The 13,354-nt window shown below is 40.5% G+C and overlaps 1 protein-coding gene across 2 annotated transcripts; it reads left to right on the top strand.

The window, feature by feature from the left end:
- The first annotated feature begins 29 nt into the window (after window positions 1-29).
- On the top strand, window positions 30-13,068 carry MED20 (mediator complex subunit 20). Of its 2 annotated transcripts, none has more exons than XM_063444363.1 (4): window positions 30-99; window positions 8,855-9,009; window positions 9,409-9,662; window positions 12,457-13,068. In XM_063444363.1, exons 1-4 carry the CDS (start codon window positions 86-88, stop codon window positions 12,670-12,672), a joined length of 639 nt encoding a protein of 212 aa, XP_063300433.1. In that variant the 5' UTR covers window positions 30-85; the 3' UTR covers window positions 12,673-13,068. The 2 variants fall into 2 exon arrangements, with proteins under 2 accessions (XP_063300433.1, XP_063300434.1); XM_063444364.1 differs by having other exon boundaries at window positions 96-115.
- The last annotated feature ends 286 nt before the right edge of the window (window positions 13,069-13,354 follow it).

Here is a 13,354-nt window from a genome sequence, read left to right on the forward strand (position 1 = left end):
AAACGACTCCAATTCGTTACGTAGGAATTATGCGCCGTGACGTCATGTTGTGCGCGTCGGTCTTTACCATTTCATTGCAATCAACATGGGGGTGACATGGTAAGAGTCCCATGATGTATGTGCTAGTTATCATTTCTGAATATAGCAGCCAATATTCACCTTTGTGAAATCTATGGGCAAATCCTTCAAGGCTTAAAGCCAGCAATGTTGCTTAAACATATTGCTGTTTGAAGCATACTGTGGCTGTAATATTATCATTATTATTAGTATTTATATAGCGCCAACTTATTCCGCAGAATGTAGGTTTAGTGTTGTACTCTGGAGACTTCGCTGAACACGAATATTAGCGTTTAAAAACGTTAAAACATGTCACAACTATGATATCTTCAGTAAAAATTCAGTTTTTTTGCATTTTTCAGACACAAACGGTACTTCCACTGTACATAAGGTGCATACGTTTTACTATTTTGAAACACTAATATTTGTTTTAAATATTTTTATTAAAGTCGCAATTAATTGTGAGCAGGCATATTACGGATTCATAGAAATAACATTCGTTTGCCTGCGCAGAGGCATAAATATCAGAATAGACAGGCATTAAAGTAAATGTATTGTTTCTAAACTTTGCGAGAGAAAGAAAAAGAAAAAAAAATGCCATACGCTGTCAATCAGTATTTTTACGCATTTTGCTAACCGTAAATTCCTCCTAATCATGCCTGGTCGTGTGAGGCTCCTATGGCATATGGTATTGAAGGTATCCTATGGTTGCCTGTGCAGGGGCCAATAATTCTCAGCTATCATGTCATATTGTAAGTTAAACTTATAGTAACTTATAGTAAGTTATCTAGGTCTCAGACCAAGCGTGAGAGAGGTGTATATTGGCGCTGCATGTCGACCATTGTAACTATACGTAGGCCAGTAGTAGCTTTTATCTGGTTAATTATTCAGGCAACAGTTAAAAAATGCATGCTTGCAGGATCCAGTATGCAATTAGTAAGGACCATAAACTTAGCATTAGGTCCTGGCTGCCTGGTCCGGGTCTTGTCAATCTATTATGCGTAGTTACAATCCAATCAAACATATTAACTAGTATGTTACGCTAGCTGTTAGTGTATAAGCTAGTAACAGTAAACTTTAGCCTCCGTCAATGCATTTTAACATTACTAAGCAAAACAATTTATGCATTTTCTGCTGATAACTAGGCATTCATTTTCTGTATCGGTATGCATATCTAAAGGCTGCGTCTAGCACTCATATTGTTAGAAACTGTGTGACATAAAAAGCGAATGGTCTATATCTAACAGGCACATGAATCAGAACTATGTGAATTATGTCCTTATAGATGGTAATGCTGTATATCTGAACCATGGAGATTGACACTCGTCGTGGACCATTGTGGGAGTTTATACGTGTCTCCCAACGTGATTTCTCTGTGTCGCCTTATGGTTGGCGTCCAGGGCGCGCCTCCTAGGTATAGCTCGTTAGATAAGTTCCAGGCTTGATGTCTGAGGCCTATAAAACCCCTCCTGAGGTTACTGTGTCTGGCCGACTGTGTGGGAGTGATGTCATGCATGGCCCTTGTGAGCATGCAAAGCAGTTGGGTCGCCCATGCAGGTCAGGGATCTCCCAGCGCTCCCCCGCCTCCCTGGCTGTCAGGTCCCGGCCGGACCCCAGCTCGGCCCAGGCCACCCCCCGGTAGCATCTCAGTCCAGTGGGCACTCGGGGGCAACATGGGCGGTTGCGGTCCCCCCACCCAAAGAGTCCACACTCCCAGTGTCCCCTGCACCTCCCCCGTACCTCCAATGCCCCGGTGGGTCCACAACCCACTCCATATGTCTCTCCCATCTCCGGCCACTTCTGCTGAGCAGGGGCTGCACAGCCTCTCAGCCACCGGTCCGCCGGAGGCGCGCACCACCAGCTCCGCCGGGCTCACAGTGGTGGGGACATGTTCCTCCGGGTGCCCAACTCATCCGGAGGTGGAGCGATCATGGCAGCGGCTCCTGGGCCGCCCGGGCGGTCCACCCGCGGCCCCGACCCCCACAGGTCAAGCGGCGGGCGTCGGGTCTCCCCATAAACACGGGACCGCCGTCTCCCTCTTCACACTGCTGGCGGGTCCCATCTTAACAGCCTCTGCCAGTGTAGGGGAGCAGCACATGTGCCGGTTGGAAGCTCCTGCCTCGGCGTGTGCGGTCCCCATGTGGCCGGGATTACCCCCACCGGCCGGGGGGGGGAAACGGGGCCGTGCCCCGAGCCGGTGCTGCCCTCCATGGCAGTGTGTGTCCCCGGCATGTGTGCCTCTTGGTGCAATCCTCCTTTGCCGGGACTCGTTTATGCAGTGTCGTTGCTTATGGAGGCAGGTAGGCCGGGTATGTCTGTTTCCTCGCTCCCGGTGCGCTCGGTACATGTTTGGTATCGATCCGGAGCTGAGGTAGTTCTCTTATCGATTCTGGGTGAATGCCCGGCCCTATGGGCCATGTTCAATCAGTTTTAGTGCCTTTCTTTGTGGCTTTGGCTCGGAGCCCTGTTAGTTTGCCGCCATGCGGCTCGGCGGCCCGGCCCCGCCCCCCCCTGAAACACTAATATTTGTGTTTGGCGAAGTCTCCCGAGTATAACAGTACCCTCCATATACAGGTTTTATGGTGTTTTCAAAAGATACTGAGTCAAATATAAGGCTTGAGTTTCCTTTTTTTCACATGGAAATTTGCCAGATTGGTTATGTTGCTTTTGAGACCGTATGGTAGCCCAGGAATGAGAATTACCCCCGTGATAGTATACCATTTGCAAAAGTAGACAACCCAAGGTATTGCAAATGGGGTATGTCCAGTCTTTTTTAGTAGCCACTTAGTCACAAACACTGGCCAAAGTTAGCGTTCAATTTAGTTTTTTGCGTTTGATTTGATCACTTGTACAGTTGGCTCAGTCCTTAGGGGGTTAAATACACATTATGGTGAGTATTATTGCTGCGGTGCTCTGTTGTACACTCTGACACAACAACAGTATGGAGATTCTAGAAAAGATGGAATTAGGATGGGAGAGAGGGATTTTGGCTTGAATAATACAGTTAAGTGTCTTTAAACTATTCTTTGTAAATGAGATACATTGTTTGTAGTTGAAATTACATTTTAGTTACATAAATTGTTATTAGTACTTAACCTAAATTTCTCAAAACAGCCCCCGAATCCCCCAAGCATATTCCTAAAATTAAAATGTCCCTCTTTATCCATTGTGAAATTTTGGGAGGTATGCAACAATTGTATGTGTAATTAAAGTAACTCCCCTTTACATAAGTGTTTAAAGTTTTTATATTATTTAAAAAGCCATGCGACATTATAAATAATTGAATGGTTTTTTTATAACCATGTATGTAGTCATAAGTTTTTTTTTTTTAGTCTGTTGAATAAAGTAAGTAGTTATATGAGAGAGGCACAAGAATCATTATGTAATTAAAACATTGAAATGTGTAAGGTCATTCTCCTGACATGAACACTGTGAAAACATACAGAGTTATTGATTAGAATGTTACTTGTTGTGAAATTAAGAGTGAATTAAAAATCTTTGGCCAAAATTGCATATTGGGAAAAAAAAATTCCAGGTCAGCTATAGTTAAATTTTGGCCTAAATTGCTAGGTAATCTGTGAATACACATATCAGTGAATTAACCTGTTAGCACGGTGGGGTTTATGCATAAAGAGTCATCCAGCAGGAAAAGTTGTAAAACTGAAGCAGTCGTCAGGAACATATTATTGGTTTTCATTACTGTTTTACTTGTAGAAATTTGCCACAAAATTACTCTCTTTACATCACACTCGGGTTCTCTATTTTTTCTATCCTCTAACAGTGGTGTTGTATACCAGGTGCAAATGACAGAGCTTATAACAATGTTTGACAGGTCATCAAGATGGAGGTTCACACATGACAAGTTTGTTGATCCGCACTCATAGGGAATCCCCAAAAATACATCAGGAAGAAATCATAGAAAAAGTGCACATTTATTGAAGTCAAAAAAGTAAATACGTATGGAAAGATATTAGAATGGCAGTCCTCATGTATGCTGTGTTGGTCCATGCAAAAATGAAAAAGAAAAAGGTTGTGCATGAACAAAGTATAAAAAGTCCAAAACCTGAGCATAGGACCACTCGCAGCTGCTGTACAGGGGGGAGACCACCAAAGAAGCCGACCCTAAAGAAACATTAGAGTAGCCCTGGACGCGTTTCGGACCACTCCCGGTGCTTTCTCAATAAACTGAAGTGCTTTTGGGGAGCGGAGTGGTCCTTTAAGCCTGGTCGGTTTTTAAGCACGGAGGCAATTGTCCAAGTTCTGAACCAAATCAAAACCTAGAACTTCAGAGATAATTCTGTTCAACCCTAATTTACCTATTTTAAGTGCTCTTACTATATATATATATATATATATATATATATATATATATATATATATATATTAGTTGTTTTTTTGGGTTAAAAAAAAAGATCAGGGTAGGTAAAATAGAATGCTGTGACACATTACGCAGTGATCAGATTTCAGGAACAGGTTAACAAAAACTATAAAGGGTTAAAAAGATCATATTTTAACAACAAATACAAATACACCCCCTCCCCCCAAACAAAAATATCAAAGAACTCACTACTGATCACTCTGATCATGGTATTAGAACTGTGACCAGCAGCGAAAGGGTAAAACAAGCGATTCTTTTTATAACACACAATAACACTTGGAACACTGCCAGCAATGATCTTTCAGATTCTCTCCCTCAAATCAAAGTAAGGGAAGAGAGAGGCAGATTACAATGTCACAGCCCATGATACAAATCATTGGCCATGACGTTGTATCAGTGATCACGTGACTCCCATCGTAATCGATTGGCTGCTGGGGAACTACCTCAAAGGATCCAGCAAGGTGAGTATAACTCAGGGTGGCTGCAGGGCACAGATGTTAGGATGTGTTATTACGCCCTAACTTCGTTAAAGCCCATGCAGTTCAGGAAGTAATGACACAGACAGCGGCAGTTAGTTAATAGGTTTCAGTAAACATATATTACTACACGTACTTGTTTATTTTACACATACATGCTGGCCCGCTGCATTAACTCCTTAAAGGGACACTATAGTCACCAAAACAACTTTAGCTTAATGAAGCAGTCTTGGTGTATAGATCATGCCCCTACAGTCTCACTACTCAAATCACTGCCATTTAGGAGTCAAATCTCTTTGTTTATATAGAGCCCTGGCACACATCCCTGCATGTGACTTACACAGCCTTCAAACGCTTCCTGCAGAAATTCGTCTAATGTTTACATTTCCTGTATTAAAAATACAGTTTAATTTAGAACTTCACATTTCTTGCTCTGTTAATAACTTATTAAACCCTACAGGAGTCTCCTGTTTATAATTAAAGTTCAATTTACAGAGCAGGATATAAAAACTTTTAAAGTAAGTTACATCTGATTGAAAGTGAAACCATTTCTTTTCATGCCGGCTGTGTGAGTAACAGCCAGAGGAGGTGTGGCTGGGGCTGAATAAACAGAAACAAAAGTGATTTAACCCATAAAGGTAACATAATTGAGCAGTGAGACTGCAGGGGCATGAGCTGTACACCAAAGCTGCTTCCTTAAGCTAAAGTTCTTTTGGTGACTATAGTGTCTCTTTAAGGATGTTAAGACAATTCATTTTGTCCTCCACAGAGTGATTTTTAAGGATGTTTGGTGTGCATGAAACATTCTGCACTGGGGTTTTCGACAGAGCGCGTATTTAGTGTCCTAAGATTAGATGAGCTATATATAACGCACAAGCTATGCATACAGGCCTTTAAATACATTTAAATCACCACGGCTGAGTGATCATGCTCAGTTGCCGTGAATCTATGTCTGCCACAAGTCTGAGGGTCTGGCAGCTGCCTAGCACTGATCACTGTGTGATCTGCAGGGACATCATACCGGAGCTGTAGCAAGAGAGGGAGATTACCCTCTCATGCTGCAGTCACATAGTAGAGGGCAGTCACAGAACGATCTGTACTGTGTGAGCCGAGAAATCCCTCTGAGTTATAATTAGTGAAAAGTAAAGTTTAATGCTCTTCTCTAGGGTTAGGAATAGTGTAGGGTAAGTTTAGGGTAGTATAAGTATAGGTTGGCATAGCATTTGTGGTAGTGTTCGCATAGGTTTCATTTGATCCTTGACATACAGTATAAGGCATTTAATAATCAGGACTGATACATAAATCTATTTGAAGTTATTTGTCTTTAGTTGCATATGATGTATAAAAATTGTTATTGTAAGAAAAATTGTAAAACAAATATCAAAACAACCCTCCCACCCATCTTTTACATTTTATTCACATCTTATGTTGCAAGGTATACATATAGGATATTTTGTTTAAAAAAAACAATATCTATCCTTTAAAACAGAGCTTTCCAAACTTTGTGTCGCGATACAGTGTTTCGGCTGCTGTAGGTATGTCTCGCAAATGAGGTGCCGATTAGTATGGTGCACTAGTCCAACCACTATGTGCGTACACCGATATGACAGAAGGGGGCCGTGGTAGAGGAGCTCCTGTATTCCATACCTGGTCTGACAGGAAATTCTCACTTAGAGCAAGTAACTGCTTCCTGTCAGACCGGGTACAGAAAACAGAGGCTCCTCCACCACAGACCGCCCGCTTGGCCATTCTACATGGAGGAAGGTGAGGCTGAGCAGGCAGAGGGGAAGGGGACAAAAGAAGGGCACAGGAGGGGTGGAAGACAGAAGAAGGGCACATGAGGGGAGCGGACAAAAGAAGGTGGTCAAAAGAAGAGCACAGGAGAGAAGGGGGGCAAAAGAAGGGCACAGGAGGAGGGGGCACAAAAACAAACAGGCTCGGGGAGAAAAAAGACACACAAGTGGGCTGGGGGCACAAAGAGACACAGATGGTCTGGGGGGACAAAGAGATATACAGAAGAGCTGAGGGTAAGAAACACACAGAGAGGAAGGGGAAAAAGAGACTCACAAATGTGTTGAGGGAGAAACAGAAATGCAAAGGGGCTGGGGGAAGAAAGAGGCCTGCCAGGCAGCCACACCAGTCTGCCAGCCTGCCACAGAAATTAAGGTGAGAAGACCCAACTTGGGCTTGGTATCAGATAGCTATGTTATATTACTGTATTGTGAAATGGGGCAAGAGATTATCGAGGGATCATACATGTACTGCGCATGTTCAGTATGCGTATCTCTGGTCACGCGGCCACAACTGAAGTGACATGTTCGAGAAGTAGAACACTGTCTTGACCTCCGCTGCGTCACAAAATGAAGCATGTCTGAAAAGTGTGTCACCAACATGAAAAGTTTAGAAAGCTCTGCTTTAAAAAACAATATATAATTAAAAAGACATCATTTCTTAAAAAGAAATCCTTAACCCCTTAAGGACCAAACTTCTGTAATAAAAGGGAATCATGACATGTCACACATGTCATGTGTCCTTAAGGGGTTAAATTACGGTGGAACAAACACTTAGCACAAATCATAGGTTTTGCTTTGGCTCAGAAGTTGGATAAATGCCACTGTCCATAAATGGGTCAATATGTGATATTCATTTTCATGTATACACTTTTCCACTAGCTCTCCTATAGTGATCGAGAGGTATTAAGTCCAGCTGAATTAGATACTTTACCTGTGGATATCAGCATGGCATAACCTGTTCAGTAACGGCACTACGCTGACATTGGCACATCCAGTTTATAAATGCTATAGTTTGACTAGCCTGTAATATGAAGCAGAGGTTGATGGCTGTAATACATGCCTCACGGCAGAATATGCTTATCCTTATATAGAACGGAACCATTCTATATTTTTGGTAGGTTACAATAATTTGATCTTAGAAACTGAGGACAGTTAGGACAGAAGCAATTATTTGTTGTGTTCTAGAGTATAGCAGTTATGTATACAGTGCAAATGATTAGCATAAGGAAAAACTGAAATGGGTGAAAGGAGACCAGTACACCCATAATCAGAATTTTACCCCAAAATGAATTTGCTCCGTTAATAAGTTGCAAAAATTGCCAGTAGTGGAGCTTGAATTGAACTTAATGGTAGTAATTAAAAATCTTTATTAATCCCTCTTGAAGGAAAGAAACGAACACCACAAACAATTAAATAAATATGAAATGTGTGAAAAGATATTATGTACAGTGACAAACGTGTTAATAGTCTAGCCGCACCTAAGTACTGATATGCATAGTCCTAAGAGACTACTGGAACCTAAAGTCAATAGCAGGGGCTCATAATAAAGTAAGTGCTGACTGGTCCATAAGTCAAGGCTCTGCTAGAGACCGTGAGCCGGGTTTACAGTGAGTGCGTATTGGCCATTCACTATTAGGGACAGCTACAGAAAACTGTTCTATGACAGCTCATAAGCGGACATAATATCCGCGCACTGTACATAATATCTTTTCACACATTTCATATTTATTTAATTGTTTGTGGTGTTCGTTTCTTTCCCTCAAGAGGGATTAATAAAGATTTTTAATTACTACCATTAAGTTCAATTCAAGCTCCACTACTGGCAATTTTTGCAAATTATTAACGGAGCAAATTCATTTTGGGGTAAAATTCTGATTATGGGTGTACTGGTCTCCTTTCACCCATTTCAGTTTTTCCTTATGCTACTGTCTATTCTGGGTTATGCCCTATTTACCCTTCAACCATCTACAACTCTAGTGGATTGATCAGCTGGTCTCTTCACTATTGTTGCACTTTTTAGTGCAAATGATTACTCTATATTTAGATCTTACACAATTCAAATTGTTTTTGTGGTTATTACTTCACTTTTAATACATTGCCATAAAACTGGTTATAAGTAACTATGATATGACTAAGAATGTCTACCGCAGCGTTTCACAGGTTCCGTTGGCAGAAGGAAAGAGTGTGCAGCAGACAGTAGAACTTCTGTCCCGAAAACTAGAGCAGATGGGAGCAGAGAAGCAAGGAACGTTTTATGTGGACTGTGAAACATATCATACAGCTGGTGCCAGCATGGGGACCACAGGTACAAGCAGCATCTACTTTATGTTCTACATGGAAAAATAATACACATGTACATGGTTTTCATTTATGCTTGTTTCTATTGGTAATTTGATAGCAATATAGCATTTAAGAGAACAGATTTTCTTTGTAAATATATGTAGATTATGTTCAGCAAGGCTAATCTGGCAGTGTAACAAGGTTCTTGCATTATGTTTGTCAATATTGCAGGCACTAGACCCATTGTTCCCTGCTACTGGTTTGCAGAAATATATGGAAAACATCAAATTAAAATATATTGATGAATATCTAATCAGATATTAAGGAATGTTATTAAGTATAGTGTAGATGCAAATTCTTACATGTATATATTAATCTAGAAAAAAGATATAAAATGTTTATAATATTGCTTTGTATAAATCAGGTCAAACCGGGAAGCTTCTATATGTCATGCACAATTCAGAATACCCCCTTAGCACCTTTGCCCTATTTGAAAATGGTCCTTGCTTGGTTGCTGACTTGAACCTCGATGTTCTGATGGTGAAACTGAAGGGCTTCTTCCAAAATGCTAAAGCCAACAAGATGGAGACTCGGGGAACTCGCTACCAGTACTGTGATTTCCTGGTGAAGATTGGCACAGTCACTATGGGGCAAAGTGGCCGTGGCATCTCAGTTGAGGTATTTATGAAGGAATTCTAGATTTTTCTAATTTAACAAAAAATAGATATTTATAATGTCTTTAATCCAAACCAAGAACTTTATGAATCACTTGACCTACTGCCATTTTCAGCTTCTTTGTATCTCGTTGACAAAAATGTCTTTCTACATTGTTGGGTGCCTGATTTTATGTACATTGCATCTTGATTGTAGTAACAAGTTTAGTCATAATAAAAGTTCTTTCAACATATTACTAAATTAATCTAGAACTATTAACAAGATTAGTGAATGATTACGCTAAGTGTGTGAACCCCCTGTTAAAAATAATTATTTTTCACTTGTGTAGCATCTACTGAAACATGAATAAGTGGACGGCATGGGTAACTTTAACCCCTTAAGTACTAAACTTCTGTAATAAAAGGGAATCATGACATGTCACACATGTCATGTGTCCTTAAGGGGTTAAAGGACCACTATAGGCACCTAGACCACTTCAGCTTAATGAAGTGGTCTGGGTGCCAGGTCCAGCTAGGTTTAACCCTTTTTCCTGTAAACATAGCAGTTTCAGAGAAACTGCTATGTTTACTAATGGGTTAATCCAGCCTCTAGTGGCTGTCTCATTGACAGCCGCTAGAGGCGCTTCCGTGCTTCTCACTGTGATTTTCCCAGTGAGACGACGCCAGCGTACATGCGCATTCAGCCGATGACGGGGAAAGGAGGAGGAGAGTCCCCAGCGCTGAGGGAGCCCGTCGCGGGAAAAAAGGTAAGGGATTAACCCCTTCCTCACCCTAGAGCCCGGCAGGAGGGGGGCCCAGAGGGTGAGGGGGACGCAAGGACCCTATAGAACCAGGAAAACGAGTATGTTTTCCTGGCACTATAGTGGTCCTTTAAGATTTAGCTATCAACTACCACTAGCCTTCCATCCTTCCTGCTACACCCAAAGTCTGGCAGTTTTGACGAATTTCTTTGTCAAAAATATGACACACCTAAGATCACACACCACATATAGGAATGCCATAAATTTCTCATTAATGGGGCACTATATATAGGCACTCAGCAGAAAAGAGAGCATGAGAACATTAAGGAAAGTTTTGGTAAAAAATAAATGGATCTAGTTCAGAAAAGAACTGTCCTCTCTCCTTTCTCTACACAAATGGTTAAAAAAAAAGAAATGAAAGATTTTTTTTCTAAGAGTACTTAAATAAGTGTGGTTGATATGATAGACAGCACATGTCACATGCCATGTGCTTAAAATAAAGCTTCAGAGACCAAGCAACTTCCTTTTCTAATGCCGTATCACAAGCATTTCACATTTAAAGCACCTACTGTAATATAATATACACTCCCAGTCTGACCAGATGAAACATCAGAAAAAGATGGAACTAAAACTGCATATCTGGGGGTGAATGCTCTTCTGTTTTTGATGATTGAGACAGCCCTCGAATCTTACCTAGCAATATTTATGTAACAACTCTCCGTATGTTATCTTTTAAGCCAATGTTCTACCCAAGAACAAGAATTTTTATTTAGACCAAGACTTTTCTTTCGAACACTAACCTGCAGTGTTGAATCATATTGAATGCCTTGGCACATCCACTGCAACACCCTGATCTATACTTCTACTTACTTCTTCATACAATGCAATTAAGTTAGTTTGACCTATTTAATAATGATCTATTTTTCATAAAACAGGCTGATTTTTGCGAATTACATTTTCCTAAATATTACCCTTAAGAGCCATTCAAATACTTTGACAGTCACAAAAGTTAAGCTAACAGGTCGATAATTTCCAGACAGAGATTTTGAACTCTTTTTGAAGATAGGAACCACATCTGCTTTTGTCCAATCCCGGTACATTTTAGGTTTGCTAATTTTCACACTTAGCTCCTGAACAATTTCTTCTGGAGAAACAGAGAGATCAAAAAGCTAGTTTCCCTTTCACTTAGTAGTAGTTCAAGTTCTCTGAGTTATCGGTAACTTAGGGATCATGAAGAAAGTTTGACCTGTCACATATAACTGGTATTAACGCAGATTTTATTGGAAGACCATACAGCGTTTTGGATCCCACAGGAGCTTTTATCAAGCTAACACAAATATAGAATGAACTAATTTAAATAGCCAATCAGTTAAGGTGCCATGTGCAAAACAATAGTCGCATTATTATGACATCACACAAAGTTAAATGCATATATTACATACAGAAATATCATATAAAACGTGCATATTATAAAACATCTAAATATAACACAATGCTCCTTTATTACAACTATTTAAAAACATCAATATTTCACATATTCTGACTGGACCAGCATCTCTCATATTTACTAAAGCCACATCTGATCAAAATGTAATGTCAACTTTTTACAGGGTCCGGACACTTTAAGGAACACTGTAAGGTCAGGAACACAATTCTATTCCTGACCCTATACTGTTAAAACCACCATCTTTTGTTACAAGGGTTGCTCCCTACGTCCCACAGCTGTTCATGTTCCTGTGTATGTTTGTGTATTAGTATTTAACTCCAACCAATTACCAGCAATATGCAGCAGCAGAAGCTTATCATCAAGTGTATTACATCCGTGTAAAGGTTTTATGAATGACAAAGAGACAGTTGTTATGATTTTCTTTGAATAGCAGACAGTCAATTGACGTTGTTTGGTTAAAGGCACGCTCAGACGTGAAATGGAAGTCTATTGTACCAAAATACACTAAAAGTCACAGTCTATGCTAGTCCGAACAAGAAAGATTGTAAGGAATGATTGAAATAATATTTACATTTACTGTTGTAACCTCTTCGTGTTTTGCTTTACCTCAGGTTGATTACTGCCCGTGTGCTGTGCCAGGCGATTGCTGGAACCTAATGGTGGAATTCATGCAGAGTTTCATGGGTAACAATGCACCATCTGTTCCTCCTATCTTCAGTGCCAAACATGATTCACTGTACACACCTGCAGAAACCATGGTGCAGTACATGGAGCTGCTCAACAAGATCCGCAAGCAACAGCAAGGTTCAGTTGCAGGGATGCGGTGATTTGGAGGAGGACATCTACCTGTCCCAGTTATTGCTCAATATTTTGTCCCACCACACAAAGCAAAATAAAATAATTTAATACCTACATTCGTTGAGGCAAAATAATGTTAATTGCCTGCATTCATTGAGAAGCAGCAACTGATGTTTGCACTTTGGAGAAGGGAGAGATTTACTAAACCGAGGTTGGAGTTTCACCGCTACAAGCATCCTTTATGTGAAGAAGGAAAGAGCAAGACAAGCACAGTGAAGCAGTTGCTGGAGGACAGTGTCAGATTGAATCAATGCGATCTGCAGAACATTGTGCCGGATTCTGAGTTGTTAACCTGTTTGCTCATATGGCAGAAGATCTGTGCAAGCGAAATGCAAATCAAAAAAATATGGAAAAAACACTGTAAATATGTATGTGCATGGGTTTACTTTTTGTGGTATTTTTTTTACCTCCTTTTTTAAAAATATATAATATTAAATGTTTACATATTTCTTTATTATTATTATGTTTTATAAACCATGAGTCACCTCGATATAAGGTTTGTAATGGTCACTAGTAGTCCATGAGGTCCCTAAATAGTACTTCACAAAATACTAGTTACATAGCTGAAAAGAGACTTGCGTCCATCAAGTTCGGCCTTCCTCACATAGGTTTTTGCTGTTAAACCAAAAGTAGGCAAAAAACCCAGTCTGA

Source organism: Pelobates fuscus, chromosome 1, assembly GCF_036172605.1.
Source record: "Pelobates fuscus isolate aPelFus1 chromosome 1, aPelFus1.pri, whole genome shotgun sequence".
In the NCBI taxonomy this organism is placed as follows: Eukaryota; Metazoa; Chordata; class Amphibia; order Anura; family Pelobatidae; genus Pelobates; species Pelobates fuscus.